Below are 20318 nucleotides of genomic sequence, written 5' to 3' on the forward strand. Positions count from 1 at the left end.
CGAACAACATGTAAGTTTTACGGAGATGCTTCGGGATCTCAAATTAGAATCCCTGGAGGGAAGATGACGTTCTTTCTGAGAAAATTTACAGAATAGGCATTTGAAGCTGACTGCCGAACGATTCTACTGCCACCAAAATACATTGCGCATAAGGACCACAAATATAAGACTCAAGAAATTGTGGCTCATATGGAGGCATATAGGCAGTTGTTTTCCATTTGCTCTATTTGCGAGCAGAACAGGAAAGGAAATGACAAGTAGTGGTACAGGGTACTATCCACCACACACTATGGTGGATTGCATAGTATCTATGTAGATGTGCTTTCTTGTGAAAAGCTCGGTGACATTCCTGTGACTGTCATACCACACAAGAGTCTCAATGTGGTCTAGATATCTGACAATGAGCTACAGGCAAATGTAGAGCGACAGGATGTACACTTCATCTGTCATATCTATAGGAGACCAAAGGAAAACAATTGCTACTGGGCCCCTCAGTTGGCTTTAGAGGGCGATATGTTGCCTGAGAAGGTCAAGGTGATAGTATACAGGTGTGATGTGAGATTCTGTGTTCTTCCTCTTATGAGATGTTTCAGATGTATGAAGTTTGGACATATGTCTTCTTGTTACACTGCTACCTCTGTCTGCAGGGATTGTGGACGTCCTCTGCACGCAAACGTTCATTGTGCCCCTCCCCCCATCTGTGTAAACGGCAGCAAGCTCCACTCTTGCTGCTCACCAGAGTGCTTGAGTTTTAAGTGTGAGAAGAAAATAGAGAAGTATAAGAACCTGGACAAACACTCGCTTATCAATAGGCGAGAAAAAAGTGTGATCCTCTTAATCACATACAAATGACGCTGTGTTGATCTACAGCCACAATATCATTGCCTTCTTAGTTGACAGTGCTTTCCTCTGTTGCGCCTCTTACAGTGAGCCCTTGGTGCCACCTGCTAATGACTGTCTTACAGGCAGTTGGGAGTCCTTCTGTTGCCTCGACTGCAACCACTTCAAGGGCATATGCTCCCTACCTGCCAGGGACACCGGTTCCCATCCCCTCACTGGAGGTACCTCATCCTCCTCTGTCTTCTCTAGCTAAGAGGAGGTCCCTCAGGACTCTTCCTTTCACGGTTGCTGCTGGTCAAAAGCCAGACACCAGCCGGTGGCTGAAGAAACCACAGGCTCCTGGCCATCGGACTTCTCGTTCCTCCTCTGCTGCTGAAACCAGTTCAGAGAAACCTTCTCAGTCCTCTTCTTCTAAGGAGGAGCAGGACAAGAAGGAAAAAAATATGTTCTCCAAGATGAAGGCAACTCAGTGGCCCCCATGCCCCACTGTACTCTGGATGTACTCCTTCTGTGCCCAAGGTGGAGATCTCGGTGGCCCCTGAAGCACCAGATCTCCCCAGACAGTGTGCTGCAGAACTAATGTCAGTTGATCCCCTGACGTCTCAAACTGGTGACAGCACATGACCCTGGATCATTGGATCATGAACTGCCCCCCCCCCCCCCTCCCGTCACTTCCTTGCCCCACAGTAGTCACACAGTCTGATCCTCCACTGGAATTGTAACGGAATTTTCCACCACCTGGCTGAGCTATGGCAGCTTCTAAGCACTTACCCTGCATTCTGTATTGCCATCCAGGAAATGTAGCTTCCAGCAACTCAGGCCCCTGCCCTTCATGGCTACTAAAGTTTTTTTAAGCATTGTACCAACTATGAGAGAGTATTGGGTGGACTTTGTACATATGTGTTGCATTCTGCATAAAGTGACCTTGTGCCTCTTGATACACTGTTGGAGGCTGTGGCTGTTCAGGTAAGGGCACATCAAGATTTTATGATCTGCAGTTTTTATCTCCCTCTCGATGGTGTCACATCCGAGGATGTACTGTCAGCATTACTCTCTCTGTTTCTCCCATCTTTCCTAGTCTTGGGCGGCTTCAATGCCCTTAATCGTTTGTGGGGTGGTACAGTTGCACTAGTCCTTCCAGATTCCTCTTAACAGGGCACTTCTATACATCCACCTATTGGCATTACTGACGTCTGCAGCGCACAAGCTCTAGTCTGTCTTGTTTCCATTTGACCGCTCCTTACATACTGACATCGAGGCAACTCTTGGTTTGACTGGAGCTCTTCCCACCATGTGTTTTAAATGTTTGTGAACTGTCGGGCTTCATCCTTAAAGTGCTGGGCAGGGGCGATGAACTTCGGTGCATTGTAAACAACTTCCCAATTGGGGACAGCCTTCGTCCCTCTATGAGAATGACATGCTGACTCTTTGTAAGGTTGCTTATGACTGTGCTGTTGAGCACTTCACATCCAAAATAATAATAATAATAATCAGTTGGGAGGGAATCAGCTGGGCTCTTTTGTTCATGCAGTGGTTTTGCTGGTAATGACCTTTCTTTCCAGTGCTCTCTTTACACTCCTGTCACACTCCCTCAAGTGGTGACACTCTAACATGACTTGTGCTGAGCTACTGACCTTCCACAATCATAATTACCCTTCTGACTCTTTGTAGCCATTCTTCAACACAGTTTTTTATTTTAGGCGTGAAACTACTAGTAATTTCGAGAAAAAAGAAATGCTATAATTACCATATCAATTCTGTGTGTGCACCGCTTCATGGTTTGCTCATGAAGTTTGTCCTTGATTCAGCCACTATAGGCCACCTGGCTTGCTAATACGACAGTAGTTGTGCACACCACCTGCTGGCTGCACCCCCTGTTGGCACTAGATGCTATATAGGCCAGAATGCAAAGCTCCACAAGTCGCTTGTGTGTTGCTCATTTTAATGTACCTTCTGTGTGTGTGTGTGTGTGTGTGTGTGTGTGTGTGTACGGTTAGAGGAATAAATTACAGTGTTCTTGGGTTAGAACAATATAGTTTGACAGGACCGCAGCATATTTATTCCACAAACTTATCTTTAATTACTCAAAAAAAAAAAAAAATACTAAATTTATACACATCCCATACATTCATCTCAGTTACATTGGGTTGACCATCTCATTTGTTACTATATTTTAACAGACAACTATGGACTATTGCAAATACAGTCAAATGCAAAGTCCCACCTATTCGAATTACACTTATGATTTATTCCATAGTAATGTGCTTTTAAATCAGAGAGTTGTCCTTTACTATGATTGTGTTTTGGCTGTACTGATATGTAAAGGGCACAGAATGTGTTGTACTTTTTCCCAAGTGGTTTGACACCACAAATTATATTAGAGTTTTTAAAATTAAAGAAGTCTGTGTGCCATTTTGAATTACTTTGGAGCCAACTTAACAAGTGTTTCAAATTATGATTCCAGCATTACAACAGGTAAAATGTCACAGGTAATGAAATGGTGCGGTCATGTCATTTTTATGAAAATATTCAATATAATGGAAGGAAACATTCCACGTGGGAAAAATTATATATAAATACAAAGATGAGGTGACTTACCGAACAAAAACGCTGGCAGGTCGATAGACACACAAACAAACACAAACATACACACAAAATTCAAGCTTTCGCAACAAATTGTTGCCTCATCAGGAAAGAGGGAAGGAGAGGGGAAGACGAAAGGAAGTGGGTTTTAAAGGAGAGGGTAAGGAGTCATTCCAATCCCGGGAGCGGAAAGACTTACCTTAGGGGGAAAAAAGGACAGGTATACACTCGCACACACGCACATATCCATCCACACATACAGACACAAGCAGACATATTTCTGCTTGTGTCTGTATGTGTGGATGGATATGTGCGTGTGTGCGAGTGTATACCTGTCCTTTTTTCCCCCTAAGGTAAGTCTTTCCGCTCCCGGGATTGGAATGACTCCTTACCCTCTCCTTTAAAACCCACTTCCTTTCGTCTTCCCCTCTCCTTCCCTCTTTCCTGATGAGGCAACAATTTGTTGCGAAAGCTTGAATTTTGTGTGTATGTTTGTGTTTGTTTGTGTGTCTATCGACCTGCCAGCGTTTCTGTTCGGTAAGTCACCTCATCTTTGTATTTATGAAAATATTCATTATACTTGATTTTAAACTCACTTTTCTGACTAATTCTTTGGGTCTTGCTTAACTGTGGGCAACCTAGCAGATCAGTTAGTGGATACTGTAGTTTGAAAGACCAGTCAGAGTAGTGTGATGTATGTATGAGGCAGATGTCATGATTATTAGCAACACATTAAAAAACTTGATAGTGGTCTTGGGCTGTTACATGTCAGATTTATAATATAAACAATATTGTTGTCTGTCAGGTCTTGAGTATAAGGAAAATGTTTGTGTAATAGTGAAACTGTATGTGTTGTTTATATCGAAATGCATAGTTTGGGAGGGAGTGTATCTAGGAATAGAAAACAAGTACACCAAAATTCATATTTATGCAGAAGATCTGTCAAATTCAGCTGGCGGTGCACATGACGTGTGTCAGAACTATGCAGTTACGCTTTCTGCATTTCCCTTCAGGAAACCTGGTTCCCGGAAATGCGGACCCCTGCCCTCCATGGCTATAGGGGATACTACTAGAACTGTAGTGTGTCAGGTGGAGTTTGTGTCTACGTCCTGAACTCAGTATGCAGTGAACCTGTGCCCCTTCAAACCCCTTTTGAAGCTGTGGCTCTCAGGATAAGGTTGATGCAGGGAATAACTGTCTGCAACGTGTATCTTCTTCCAGATGGTGCAGTACCCCTGAATGCATTGGCTGCACTGATTGATCAACTCCCTAAACCTTTCGTACTTTTGGGAGATTTTAACATTCCTAACCCATTTTGGTATGGCACCATGCTTACTGGCTGAGGCAGAGATGTCGAAAATTTACTGTCACAACTCGACCTTTGCCTCTTAAATAAAGGTGCCCCCACACATTTCAGTGTGGCATATGGCACATATTCAGCCATTGATCTCTTGGTTCGCAGTCCTGGCCTTCTCCCATCTATCCACTGGAGAGCACATGATGACCTGTGTGGTAGTGACCACTTCCCCATCTTCCTGTCACTGCCCCAGTGTCAGACCCATGGACACCTTCCCAGATGGGCTTTAAACAAGGCGGACTAGGAAGCCTTCACCTCTGCTGTCACCGTTGAATCTCCCCCACATGGTAACATTGATGTGGTGGTTGAGCAGGTAACTACAACGATCGTTTCTGCGGCAGAAAATGCGATCCCTTGTTCTTTAGGGAGCCCCCTGTGAAATACAGTCCTTTGGTGGTCTCCAGAAGTCACTGAGGCAATTAAGGAGCGTCGGTGAGCTCTACAGCGGCATAACCGGCATCCTTGCATGGAGCATCTCATAGCCTTTAAACGGCTGCGTGCCCGTGTTCGACAGATTATCAAACGACGGAAACAGAAGTGTTTGGAGAGATACGTCTCGACCATTGGGTGCCATACGTCACCTTCCCAAGTCTAGCCAAATATCAAACGAGTTCTTGGGTATCAGACCCCAACAGATGTTACCAGTGTTGACATAAATGGCGTGTTATCTTCCGACGCAAATGCAATTGCCAAGCACTTTGCTGAGCACTATGCTCACGCCACTGCATTGGAGAATTACCCCCAGCCTTTAACACTTTCAAACGGTGGATGGAAGAGAAAGTCCTCTCGTTCAGTACACACGACAGTGAACCCTATAACGCCCATTTACAGAGTGGGAGCTCCTCAGTGCCCTTGCACATTGCCCTGACACAGCTCCTGGGCCAGATCGGATACACAGTCAGATGATTAAACATCTCTCATCTGACTAGAAGCGACATCTCCTCGTTATCTTCAACCGGAGCTGGTGTAATGGTGTCTTTCCATCACACTGGGGGGAGAACACCATCATACCAGTTCTCAGACCCGGCGAAAACCCGCTTGATGTGGATAGCTATCGGCTCATCAGCCTCACCAACATTCTTTGTAAGCTGCTGGAACATATGGTGTGTCGACAATTGGGTTGGGTCCCAGTCACGTGGCCTACTGGCTCACTGCAAGGGCAGTTTCTGTCTGGGTCACTCTACCACTGATAATCTTGTGTCCTCCAAGTCTGCCATCTGAACAGCCTTTTCCAGACACCATGACCTTGTTGCCATCCTTTTTGATTTACGAAAAGTGTATGACACCACCTGGTGACATCATATCCTTGCCACATTATACGAGTGGGGTCTCAGAGGCCCACTCCCAATTTTTATCCAGAATTTCCTGTCGCTTCATACTGTCCGTGTTCAAGTTGGTGCCTCCCATAGTTCCCCCCATATCCAGTCGAATGGGGTCTCGCAAGGCTCTGTATTGAGTGTATCTCTATTTTTAGTGGCCGTTGACGGTCTAGCAGCAGCTGTAGGGCTGTCTGTCTCACCCTCTCTGTATGCAGATGACTTCTGCATTTCGTATCTGCTCCAGCAGTGCTGAGTGGCACCTACGGGGAGCCATCCACAAGGTGCAGCCATGGACTCTGGCCCACAGCTTCCAGTTTTCGGCTGCAAAGTCATGTGTTATGCACTTCCGTCACCGTCATACCGTTCATCCAAAACAGAACTACCTTACTGACGATCCCCTCACTGCAGTGGAGACATATCAGTTTTTAAGGACCGGTTTTCGATGTCTGATTGACTTGGCTTCCACACCTTCGTCAGCTTAAGTGAAAGTGATGGCAGCACTTCAATACCCTCCACAGCCTGAGCAACACCAACTGGGGTGTAGACCCCTCTACAGTGCTGCAGCTCTACAGAGCCCTCGTTCAATCCTGCCTTGACTATGGGAATCTGGATTATGGTTCGGCGGTGCCCTCAGCATTGCATTCACTCGACCTAGTGCACCACTGTGGCATTAGACTAGCGACAGGAGCTTTTAGTCCGGTGACCAGCATCCTGGCAGAGGCTAGAGTCCCTCCATTGCAGGTCAGGCGTGCACAACTGCTGGCCAGTTAAGTTGCACACGTTCGTAGTTCTCATGGCCCAAAGGACTCAGTTCATCCCACGGCTCTCCACTGTCACTTCCTCTCGATTCTTGACATGTAATGAGGCCATGAAGTAGTTTACACTGACGGCTCGATGGCTCATGGTTACGTCAGCTTCGCGTGTTTCCATGAAGGACATATTGGACAGCATTCCTTGACTGATGACTGCAGTGTTTTTACTGCAGAGCTGGTGGCTATATCTCGCACTCTTGAGCACATCTGTTCATGCTCTGGCGAGTCGTTTCTTCTGTGTACTGACTCCTTGAGCAGCCTACAAGCTATCGACCAGTGCTACCCTCGTCATCCTTTGGTAGCGACCATCTAGGAGCCCATCTATGTCCTGGAATGGTCTGGTCATACAGTGGTGTTTGTCTGGACCCCAGGGCACATCGGAAACCCAGGCAACGAACTTACTGACGGGCTGGCAAAACAGGATACACAGAAACCGCTTATGGAGATTGGCATTCCAAAAACTGACCTGTGTTCGTTTTTACACCGCCAGGTTTTTCGGCTTTGGAAGATGGAATGGCATAGTCTCAGTACGCACAACAAACTGCGTGCCATTAAGGAGACTACGAATGTGTGGCAGTCAACCATGTAGGCCTCTCGCAGGGACTCTGTGGTTCTCTGCTGGCTCGTCATTGGCCATGCTTGGGCGACCCATGGCTACCTCCTGCACTGTGAATACCTGCCTCAATGTTGATGCGGCACCCGGTTGACAGTGGCTCATATTCTGGTGCACTGCCCCACTTTGACTGCCCTGCGATGTAATCTTCGGTTACAGGACTCGTTGCCACTAATTTTATCTTACAACACCTCATCAGCTGTTTAAGTTTTACATTTTATTTGTGAGGGTGGGTTTTATCATTTGATCTAAGTTTAAGTGCATATCCTTTATCCCTCTGTGTCCTCCACCCTAGTGTATTTATGATGGAGGTTTTAATGTGTTGCAGAGTGGCTGGCTTCTCCTTTTTATTCTCATGATCAGCCAGCCATGGTAATCTGTTTTGTCATTTTAAACTCTTCTACCTGTTTCTTGTGTTTCTGTGGTTTTCTCCTCCCCTTTTGTCCATTTAAATGTTTGTTGCCCTTCCATTGTTCTTGTGGTTTTTCCTTTCTCTCCGTTTTTTGTTGTCAGTCTTGCTTGTTTTATTCTCACCTTCACGGCATTTTTTTATTCGGAGCAAGGGACCGATGACGTAGCAGTTTGGTCCCTTCCCCATCTTTTAAACCAACCAACTAACTATGTAGTGATGCTGAGGGAATTAGATTAGGAAATGAGACACTTAAGTAGTAAAGAAGTTTTGCTATTTGGGGAGCAAAATAACTGATGATGGTCGAAGTAGAGAGGATATAAAATGTAGGCTGGCAATGGCAAGGAAAGCGTTTCTGAAGTGTCAGGAAGTCGTTTCTGGAAGTATTTGTATGGAGTGTAGCCATGTGTGGAAGTGAAACATGGACGATAAATAGTTTGGACAAGAAGAGAATAGAAGCCTTCGAAATGTGGTGCTATAGAAGAATGCTGAAGATTAGATGGGTAGATCACATAACTAATGAGGAGGTATTGAATAGAATTGGGGCGAAGAGGAGTTTGTTTCACAACTTGACAAGAAGAAGGGACCAGTTGGTAGGACATGTTCTGAGGCATCAAGGGATCACAAATGTAGCATTGGAGGGCAGTGTGGAGGGTAAAAATCGTAGAGGGAGACCAAGAGATGAATACACTAAGCAGAATCAGAAAATGTAGGTTGCAGTAAGTACTGGGAGATGAAGAAACTTGCACAAGATAAGGTAGCACGGAGAGCTGTATCAAACCATTCTCAGGACTGAAGACCACAACAACAACAACAGGTGTGCACTGACATATCCATTTCTTAAGAGCCACTTTTACTACATCTATCATCAAATTGTTACCCTCAAAAAGTCTGCGCAATTGGACCAGACATTAAACGCATGCTGTATTGTGAGTGGCAAACCCAATACTAACCAAAAAACATTTGGCTGTTACCATGTTTATTGCCAAAAAGGTGTGTGACTGTGAGTTGTCATGACATCTTTGTCACTTTCAGATCCTATTACTCTTCCTCCCAATATCTTATCTAAGGTTGTGGTGTATTTCAATACACTGTCAACGGTATGACTGCGCTCCTGGAAATTGGGTAGAATGACGGATACCCTCTTGATCTCCAAAGATGTAATGTGACTTTGTGCTGATCGCTGTCTCTTAAAGAGAAGTGGGACACCATTCGACCTACCAGTTCTTCATTCTTGCAGATGAAGAAACATCTTTGATGAAAAGAGGTAATTATTTTCTTCATATAGTACAGACAGGTAAAAGCAGACTTCAAATTGTTACTCGCTAAAATCGAGGGTCAAATTCAGAAGTATACACTTTCTTATAAGGAACTTCAAACTCTTCACTGTATTCTGCTTCGCATTGTAACTGCATTTCAGTTGTGCAAAAAGTTCATGGATCATGACACAGTTACGATGCGAATTAAATCACCTATTTGGTGACTTCTCTCATCAGCGGCCGCAGTTAAGAGTTTCACACTGAACTGTTTAGTGCTGGTTTTCCCTTCTGTAAAAGTATCAATTCATCTATGCACATTGCTGTTGCCAGAGGTTCCATCTCTGTTCACAATCCGTAGATTCTGTGTTATTCATGCAACTTGTACATCCTCTTTTGCCAAGCAATCATTGACAACACATTTTAATATTTGGAGCCCATGATTCACCTGCAAGGAAAATAAAGCTTACAGGGCACCTGTGCATTTTAATGGCATGTGAAGTTTGGATGACCTACATCAATAAATTTTTAAAGTACACATAATTTTGCTCAGAATGTCCCAAAACATCTTAATTTATTGATTATCAAATATGATTGTTTTACTAGACACTTTTACATAATTTCGGTTGTCTTTCAGGTGTGGCACTGTAGATTCACTCTATGGTCCTACTAAAAATATCTGGCTTTCAAGATTCCAAGGTGTAAAAAATACTCAAGACAATCCTTTGCAGCATGAAGAGTTTGACAGTGGCGATCATGCCTCTTTCAAAAAACAAAGGATTCGTGAGTTTCATACAGTGAGCACCTTGACGCATGCTGCAGGTGGTGGTGATGATTGGCACATAGCAGGTGGAAGCTCAGGAGGGAGCGCTGTCGCTGTAGCAAGTGGAGCTGTGTTTGCGTAAGTATTTGGCAGGCTATTAACTGAGTCATTATAATTGTAGAAGAAATAAATAAATAAATAAAATAAAATAAAATAAAATAAAATAAATAAAAAATAGGCCTTATGGAGACATTAAATGAAATTACTTTTTCATCTTGGAAAGTACACAAAACAGAATTTGTAGCAAGCCAACTAAGAGAGAAGAATTATTTTGTACAGTGTGATTCTCACAATGGGAGAATCTTTGTGCATAAAGTTAAAGAATCACAGGTAATTATTTAGTAACAGGAATTAGGCAGTCCAGGGGCATAATGATTGGTTGTGAAGACCAGGAATTACAGTTTCTTATCCTGGCCCTGACATAGATTTCTATTCATAACGTATAAACCTTGGTCAGTTTTCACATCTGCTTCACAGGTGATCTTTTAAGCTACTCATTCTCACCTAATTATATAAAATATTAACAGTTGAATGCACACTATTCCAAAATAATGAATATTTTCCATGTACATATAAAATTGAGAACAAACAATACTAGTAAAAATTTTTACTTCTCTGAACAATCTTCTAGCAACCACTGTCAGACTGCTTCCCCTCAGATAGGCTTTAGATTCAGTTTGGAGTTTAATGTACTGTTAATTGGTTCCGTATTACCAGAAATAAATGAATAATTTCAAATTTTTTTATTTATAATCAGACATCACATTTATTTAACGTTTATGGTAAATTGTTTTCCAGTCACAACCAACTTAGGCTAATGACAGATCTGACTTGTAACTTACTCAAGGCACATGTGTTCACCAAAGACAATTTAAATATTTTACATCAAATATTATAAACTTTAATCTTCAAATGATTTATTTACATTTCAAATTTTCATATATTAATGACATGCATTCAGATGCACATAAATAAAATTGAACAGTTTTTTTGGTGCTACAATTTTGAATTGTGATCAGAAAAGGTAAAAAATATTAATGTGTAATTTCTGGCCACTCCTCACATCATTGAGAGGTGAAGATAGGTTAAAACGCAGGCTGAAAAAATCCAAGGTCTGACCAGGATTCGATCCCATGACCTGTTGATTTTCAGTCAAGCACTTCATTGCTAGACCGCCAGATGGCCCACTGTTAAGTAACTATTCCTTTAAAAGGATTCTATAATAATAGAACTGAATCTTAAATGAGAAAAATGACAAAATGAATTTATCAATACTGCATTGCGGCGACTAATGAAGAGACTAATACCCTATGAAAATAACTCTTGTACCCCTGTAAATATTGCACTCTGTCCATGTCAGCCTAATTACTGCATATATAGCCTGTTTAGCAGCAACCACCCATTCCACTTTCTGCACCAAAAAGTCCTTCCCATTTCTGATGCATTATTTTTACTGTCTTCACCCTCCTCCTGCCCCCAGCCCCTCCCCAGTCCCCATGCCTTTGCTCCTGGTACACTAAAGCTCTTTCTGAAAGCTATGCAACTCAAAACTACGGAGACAGGTATCTTGCATCCTATCTCCACTCATCGCTAACCTGACCAGCCCAGAAGTAGCACTCCCTTTGTCAATGTAATACGCTCAGTGCCTTAGTGTGTGTGAAATGAGGAATACTCTTCCCAGAATCCTTCACACACTATTCAAAGACATTGTCAGTCACAGAGTCAACCTGCTGTTCAGTCATTTGTACACTATGTTGAGCAAATGCAGTGATGGAGAACCTTTAGGGGTATGGAACAAACCAACTTAATATATTAACAAGTAGAAGCAACCGCTGCTGGCAACTTCTGTGAAGTATATTAATAACAAATTATGACCAGTGTTAATCTACTAACATTCTCAGGAAGTGAAATTCTTTGTACTGATGATAGACACCTGTAAAAGGGCAAGAAATTGACCTAGCTGTCAGAAGTATTAGTTCCTTCTTCTTATGGTGTAAAAGAGGAATTGGTTGGGGAACATTAGAAGTAAAAGAGGGGCCACTCAGACACTGAGATGAGAGGGAAAATACATGAATACTGCTATGTGTAAGTGTTTCAGAACTGTCGCTGATCTATGGATTTCCTTTTGTGAGTGTGGAGATAAAGAATTTAGTGTACAAGAAGCTGACACTTGCTCCAAGAAGAGCTGGTTGCCCATTTGGCTGAAACTACAGCAGTTATTTGTAAAAAAAGTGCTTGTTTTAAGCATGTTAGACAACCATTAGCATGCAGATGACAGTTGTGCAGTAATGTAAATGTCAGTTAAAATACAAATAATGACTGCCTAAGAAAAATATTACATAACCAATCAATACAGTCAGGAGATACACCAACACATAGAAAAGTTAAAAACAGCAGCAATACTGGTTTGACACCACATACATTTTCGTAATTGATGCAAATGCAAAATGAACATTGTAGCTTAGCAGAGTAACTAATGAGAGGACTCTGCCTTCAGGATGATGTACAAGAACTTAGCCTTCATATCATGAATAGGCCTCTCAACCTGCTTATTTCAAAATTAAGGGCACATATAATGATTTAGACACCACCATCCCCTTGAGTGACTATACGATCGACGCAAAGCAAATTGGGAACTTTTAAAGACAGGATTCAAGGCACAACTACTGCGTTGAAGCAGATTTGATGTTGTCACTAAAGCCGATGAATTGGTGGAAGCATTGCAGACAGCACAAGAGAAGGCAATCCCAACATTTGTTAGGAAGTCGAAAGGGTTTTAAATTCCATGGAGTCCCATCCTACAGTCTTTAAGATGCAGAACAAAGCAGCTGAAAAGATACTACCAGAGATCCTTAGGAGAAACGTAATGACAGAGAAGACTGAGTTCCTATTGAACAGTCAAACAACAACATAAAGAACTATTACAACAAACAAGAGTTGAAAAATGGAAGGCATACATAAAGGACCAAATGATAACAAATGTTAGGAGTTTTTATTAAAACTTGCAACAAACAAGGTTCGATCACCCACTGTATTACAAACTCTGAGACAATCCGTTGGCACGATGACAACAGACTGGGAGACATCAGTGCAGTACCTGCTCAGAACTCTGTTTCCTGATGGTACTACAATGGAAGACACAGAGTACCATCAGCATCTTTGCTCTGAATTATTACAGCAGCTTGTGAGTAATAGTATTGATTCCATTTACACAGGAGGATCTCTGGTAGTATCTTTTCTTCTTCTTTAACTTCACTATTGTTACAATAGTGAAGTTAAAGAAGAAGAAGGCACCAGGCCCTGATAAAATTATTGCAGAAGCGGCTGCATCAGCTATTAGGCCAAATTGTGCCACATATAATAGTGTTATTAAATGATTGTCTTGCTGGGACAGGTGCCCAGAATCTGGAAAATTATGAAGATCATTACACTAAAAAAGGGGAAGACAAAGACTCAAGATAACTGAAATCTTACGGGCAGATTTGTTAGGTAAATGCTCTAGCCAAAGAATAGGACCACAACAAGTAATAGGTTCAAGCCTTGTGCAGTACTGTTTGAGGAAAGGGAAATTCACTGAGGATGTGGTAAACTACACAATGAATATTGTAAACACTTCAGACAAGAAGTTCGTTATAGGCATAATGATTGATATATCTGGAGCATTTGCTAATTTGTGGTAGCCTGCCCTGTTGGAAACAATGAAACAGATAACTGTTCCACATATGTCATAACAACCTATGAAATTGGTGCACAGACAGCCAGGTGCAATTAGAATGTCCCGGAAAGAAAATTGTTAGAAACATCACCAAAGGCTGGCCGCAGAGCTCTGTGCTCCAGTTCTGAGATGTTAGTGTAGAGCCATTACTGGAACCAGCGTCACAGTATAATAAACACTAGAGACTGCTTTGCCTAGCAGACAACCTGCTAATTATAGTATCTGCCAACACAAGTAATGGAAAGCTTTGGTGGAATGTAGCTAATTTAAAGAGTAAAACTATTAACACATCGATAAGTAGAGATGCTGGGTTGTTGAAAGGCACATAAGTAAGAGTGAGAGCTTTGCTTACTTTCGGATAAATGCATTTGCAGCACTATGAAGTACACACAAAACTCCCCCAACTCGAATCCCCACTCACCTCTATAATTTACAAGTGTGTATTTATGTCTGTGCATGTGTAGTCTACAGCTTTGCAGACGGTTCCATCTGAAAGCTAGCAAAATTCTTGATGTTTTTGTGTGCTATTTTGCTAAAAGCCACTACTATTCCACTTGGGCGATTCGGCTTCTGTGCGCCAATGGCCTTGCCATTGCGGTAACACCAGTTCCCATCAGTTCACTGAAAATAAGTGCTGTCAGGCATTGCTAGCACTTGGATGGGTGGTCATCCAGGTCTTCAGAGTGCTGTTGGTGCGTGGGGTGCACTCAGCCATTGTGAGACCATTTGAGAAATATTTCATTAAGAAGTAGCAGCTTTGGTCATGGAAACTGACAATGGCTTGATATACAGTTACGTTTCAAAGTTCTTTACTTTCACTGTTCACAACCCCCCAATATACACTGTTAATATGGCCAGTTCACTATTGGCAAATTTTGATAAGCCTCATTAATAGGTTGCAGGAAAACATCAGCATACTGCTACAATAGTTTATTGTTGAATATCTATGAGCAGTAAAACCCTGAACACACAGTTCACAGTTCTTGCAGAATAATAGGGTACATATTGAACACACACTGTCATTGTTTTAACACATGGCCAGTACGTATTACACTTATTTCACAGTTAAGTTGATGCATTGATGTTGACCTAACCAGGACGGGTTGATCGTCTGAAAATTGGGCATGGACTGGCTGTCTTGGGACAAAAAATTGGACCTTTATCTGTTGTTGTTGTGGTCTTCAGTCCAGAGACTGGTTTGATGCAGCCCTCCATGCTACTCTATTGTGTGCAAGCTGCTTCATCTCCCAGTACCTACTGCAACCTACATCCTTCTGGATCTGTTTAGTGTATTCACCTCTTGGTCTCCCTCTTTGATTTTTACTCTCCACGCTGCCATCCAATACTAAATTGGTGATCCCTTGGTGCCTCAGAACATGCCCTACCAAGCGATTCCTTCTTCTAGTCAAGTTGTGCCACAAATTTCTCTTCTCTCCAATTCTGTTCAATACCTCCTCATTAGTTATGTGATCTACCCCTCTAACCTTCAGCATTCTTCTGTTGCACCACATTTCAGATGCTTCTACTGTCTTCTTGTATAAACTATTTATCGTCCACATTTCACTCCCATACATGGCTACACTCCATACAAATACTTTCAGAAATGATTTCCTACAACTTAAATGTATACTCGATGTTAACAAATTTCTCTTCTTCAGAAACTCTTTCCTTGCCATTGCCAGTCTACATTTTATATCCTCTCTACTTCGACCATCATCAGTTATTTTGCTCCACAAATAGCAAAACTCATTTACTACTCTAAACCTCTCATTTCCTAATCTAATTCCCGCAGCATCACCCGATTTAATTTGACTACATTCCATTATCCTCGTTTAGCTTTTGTTGATGTTCATCTTATATCCTCCTTTCAAGACACTGTCCATTCCGTTCAACTGCTCTTCCAAGTCCGTTGCTGTCTCTGGCAGAATTACAATGTCATTGGCGAACCTCAAAGTTTTTATTTCTTCTCCATGGATTTTAATACCTACTCCGAATTTTTCTTCTGTTTCCTTTACTGCTTGCTCAATATATGATTGAACAACATCGGGGAGAGGCTACAACCCTGTCTCACTCCCTTCCCAACCACTGCCTCCCTTTCATGCTCCTCGACTCTTATAAGTACCATCTGGTTTTTGTACAAATTGTAAATAGCCTTTCACTCCCTGTATTTTACCCCTGTCACCTTCAGAATTTGAAAGAGAGTATTCCAGCCAACATTGTCAAAAGCTTTCTCTAAGTCTACAAATGCTAGAAACGTAGGTTTGCCTTTCCTTAATCTATTTTCTAAGATAAGTCATAGGGTCAGTATTGCCTCACGTGTTCCAACATTTCTACGGAATCCAAACTCATCTTCCTCGAGGTTGGCTTCTACCAGTTTTTCCATTCGTCTGTAAAGAATTCGTGTTAGTATTTTGCAGCTGTGACTTATTAAACTGATAGTTCGGTAATTTTCACATCTGTCAACACTTGTCTTCTCTGGGATTGGAATTATTATATTCTTCTTGAAGTCTGAGGATATTTCGCCTGTCTCATATGTCTTACTCACCAGATGGTAGAGTTTTGTTGGGCCTGGCTCTCCCAAGGCTGTCAATAGTTCTAATGGAATGTTGTCTACTCCCGGGACCTTGTTTCTACTTAGGTCTTTCAGTGCTCTGTCAGACTCTTCACGCAGTATCATATCTCCTATTTCATCTTCATCTGCATTCTCTTCCATTTCCATAATATTGTCTTCAAGAACATCGCCCTTGTATAGATCCTCTATATACTCCTTCCATCTTTATGCTTTCCCTTCTTTGCTTAGAACTGGTTTTCCATCTGAGCTCTTGATACTCATACAAGTGGTTCTCTTTTCTCCAAAGGTCTCTTTAATTTTCCTGTAGGCAGTATCTATCTTACCCCTAGTGATATGCGCCTCTACATCCTTACACTTGTCCACTAGCCATCCATGCTTAGCCATTTTGCACTTCCTGTCAATCTCATTTTTGAGACGTTTGTATTCCTTTTTGCCTTCTTCATTTACTGTATTTTTTTATTTTCTCCTTTCATCAATTAAATTCAATATCTCTTCTGTTACCCAAGGATTTCTATTAACACTTGTCTTTTTACCTACCTTCACTATTTCATCTCTCAAAGCTACCCATTCTTCTTCTACTGTATTTCTTTCCCCCATTCTTGTCCATCATTCCCTAATGCTCTCCCTGAAGTTCTCTACAACCTCTGGTTCTTTCAGTTTATCCAGGGCCCATCTCCTCAAATTCCCACCTTTTTGCAGTTTCTTCAGTTTGAATCTACAGTTCTTAACCAATAGATTGTGGTCAGAGTCCACATCTGCCCCTGGAAATGTCTTACAATTTAAAACCTGATTCCTGAATCTCTGCCTTGCCATTATATACTCTATCTGAAACCTTCCAGTATCTCCAGGCTTCTTCCATGTATACAATCTTCTTTTACGATTCTTGAACCAAGTGTTGGCTATGATTAAGTTATGCTCTGTGCAAAATTCTATCAGGCGGCTTCCTCTTTCATTCCTTACTCCCATTCCATTTCACCTACTATGTTTCCTTGTCACACTATCAAGTTCCAGTCACCCATGACTATTAAATTTTCGTCTCCCTTCACTATGTGAATAATTTCTTTTATCTCATCATACATTTCATCAATGTCTTCGTCATCTGTGGAGCTAGTTGGCATATAAACTTTCACTACTGTGGTAGGTGTGGGCTTCGTATCTATCTTTGCCACAATAATGTGTTCACTATGCTGTTTGTGGTAGCTTACCTGCATTCCCATTTTCATATTCAATATTAAACCTACTCTTGCATTACCCCTATTTGATTTTGTATTTATAACCCTGTATTCACCTGACCTGAAGTCTTGTTCCTCCTGCCACCGAACTTCACTAATTCCCACTATATCTAACTTTAACCTATCCGTTTCCCTTTTTAAATTTTCTAACCTACCTACCTACCTGATTAAAGTATCTGACATTCCTCGCTCCGATCCGTAGAATGCCATAACCACTTTGAAATAGTGACATACACTGCATATGGACAATATAGATCCTATACATGTATTACTTTTGTTACCGCAGCAAAAGACAGTTTCATCAGTACAGAATGAATATTTCAAACTTAACTTTTTTATGTAAAATAACACTGAAATGTTGAGTGAATATATCCTGCTAAGCATTGAAGATGCGTAGCGACTGTGGTGGTGTCATTTGTAATTTTTGTAACTAAGAAACATCATTCTTTAACATTACCTTTATACAGAATTGACCACTGACTGTAAATGAGTTTTTACACCGAAGTTTCATGATAATTTTCAATGTGCAGAATTTTTGAACTGATAGTACTTCAATGCAATGTAACAGAAACACTTTCCTGCACTTTTGTTGATACATTAATGTAGTTTGTCTTTTTTTTCTTCTGCAACTGCTTTTATTATGCCAATGTAGTAAAATAGTTGGTACTTTGTACACAATTTGATGCTTTTCTTAATATGGCAATAATAATTTGAAGCAACTTATATAGGCCTACATATAATCAGCTTATGATGTGAAAATGAAAATGTTGCTGATTAAATATCATAGTATGTGTAAAGGTCGCACTAAACATCTACTGAAATAACAACACTGTGATAAAGCTAGTTGCTTTTTAAACACTTAAGTTGTATTACTTAACTTGTGCAAGAGGATGACGACTCATGACTTTTACAATGCACTATGTGATCAAAAGTATCCGGACACCTAGCTGAAAATGACTTAAAAGTTCTTGGCGCCCTCCATAGGTAATGCTGTAATTCAATATGGTGTTGGCCCACCCTTAGCCTTGATGAAAGCTTCCACTCTTGCAGCCATACGTTCAATCAGATGCTGGAAGGTTTCTTGGGGAATGGCAGCCCATTCTTCACCGAGTGCTGCACTGAGGAGAGGTATTAATGTTGGTCGGTGAGGCCTGGCACGAAGTTGGTGTTTCAACACATCCCAAAGGTGTTATATAGGATTCAGATCAGGACTTTGTGCAGGCCAGTCCATTACAGGGATGTTATTGTTGTGTAACCCCTCCACGATAGGCTGTGCATTATGAACAGGTGCTCGATCGTGTTGAAAGATGCAATCACCATTCCTGAATTGCTCTTCAACAGTGGGAAGCAAGAAGGTATTTAAAACATCATTGTAGGCCTGTGCTGTGATAGTGCCGTGCAAAACAACAAGGGGTGCAAGCCCTCTCCATGAAAAACACAACCACACAATAACACCACTGCCTCCAAATTTTACTGTTGGCACTACACACGCTGGCAGGTGACGTTCACCGAGCATTCGCCATACACACACCCTGCCATCGGATTGCCACATTGTGTACTGTGATTCGTCACTCGACACAACGTTTTTCCACTGTTCAATCATCCAATGTCTACGCTCCTTACACAAAGCGAGATGTTGTTTGGCATTTACCAGCGTGATGTGTGGCTTATGAGCAGTCACTCGACCGTGTAATCCAAGTTTTCTCACCTCCCACCTAACTGTCATAGTACTTGCAGTGGAACCTGATGCAGTTTGGAATTCCTGTGTGATGGTCTGGATAGATGTCTGTTTATTACACATTATGACCCCCTTCAACTGTCGGCCTTCTCTGTCAGTCAACAGACGAGGTCGGCCTGTATGCTTTTGTGCTGTACATGTCCTTTCGTGTTTCCACTTCACTATCACATCGGAAACAGTAGACCTAGGGATGTTTAAGAGTGTGGAAATCTCGCATACAGACATATGACACAAGTGACACCCAATCACCCGACCACGTTCGAAGTTCGTGAGTTCCACGGAGTTCCCCACTCTGCTCTCTCACGATGTCTAATGACTACTGAGGTCGCTGATATGGAGAACGAAGCAGTAGTTGGTAGCACAGTGCACCTAATATGAAAATTGTATGTTTTGGGTTGTCAAGATACTTTTGATCATATAGTGTATGTCAGTCAGTATGAAAAATAGAATACACTGAACTTCACCATGGAAATAAATATTTCAGTTCTTTTGTGGTATTGAGCAACGTATTGCAGCATCTGACAAGAATTTGCTACCGATGGATGGTTTAATAGCTTTTAATGGGTTGCCACAAGTTCTGGAAAATAGGGAATATCAGGGAATTTCAAATGGACCAGGGAAATTTGGGGGAAAAAAATTTGAAAAATCTCGTTTTTGTCTCAGTAGCATGAAATTGTTTGTTTATTGAGACGTCATGCTTTATCACTGGCTGGGCGCAGCTGAGTACGCTTCCCTGCTCTCTCATTCTTACTGCCTCTCCCCTTCCCACCCCTCCCCTCAGCTTGCAGTCAGTGCTGCCTTCACTACTTGTTGCTAGCCGAGCAGCTCCTAATGAGAGACAGGGAGGTGTGAGGAGTGGTTTGTTTGGATCTGATTGTCAGAGATGTTGATGCAGCGAGTGGAGACAACGGTCATGTGTGCATAAGTTGTGTCTGAGTGACTGTGAATGTGTATGCACTCTCGTTTTCTGACAAAGTCTGTGGCAAAAAATTTAGTTGTGAGAGTGCTATTGTCTTTTCTATGTGCCTGTCTGTGGCTCAGCGATCGTC

At 41.9% G+C, this 20318-nt stretch overlaps 1 protein-coding gene across 3 annotated transcripts in view; it reads left to right on the forward strand.

Annotated features, from left to right (window-relative positions):
- LOC124794824 (glutamyl-tRNA(Gln) amidotransferase subunit A, mitochondrial) overlaps positions 1-20318 on the forward strand; it is a 147653-nt gene that overhangs the window by 20596 nt on the left and 106739 nt on the right. For all 3 annotated transcript variants that reach the window (XM_047258484.1, XM_047258485.1, XM_047258486.1), the window contains exon 4: positions 9827-10090. In XM_047258484.1, coding sequence (XP_047114440.1) covers positions 9827-10090 — 264 coding nt within the window. The remainder of the gene's footprint in view (positions 1-9826; positions 10091-20318) is intronic.

Source organism: Schistocerca piceifrons, chromosome 4, assembly GCF_021461385.2.
Source record: "Schistocerca piceifrons isolate TAMUIC-IGC-003096 chromosome 4, iqSchPice1.1, whole genome shotgun sequence".
Lineage (NCBI taxonomy): Eukaryota > Metazoa > Arthropoda > Insecta > Orthoptera > Acrididae > Schistocerca > Schistocerca piceifrons.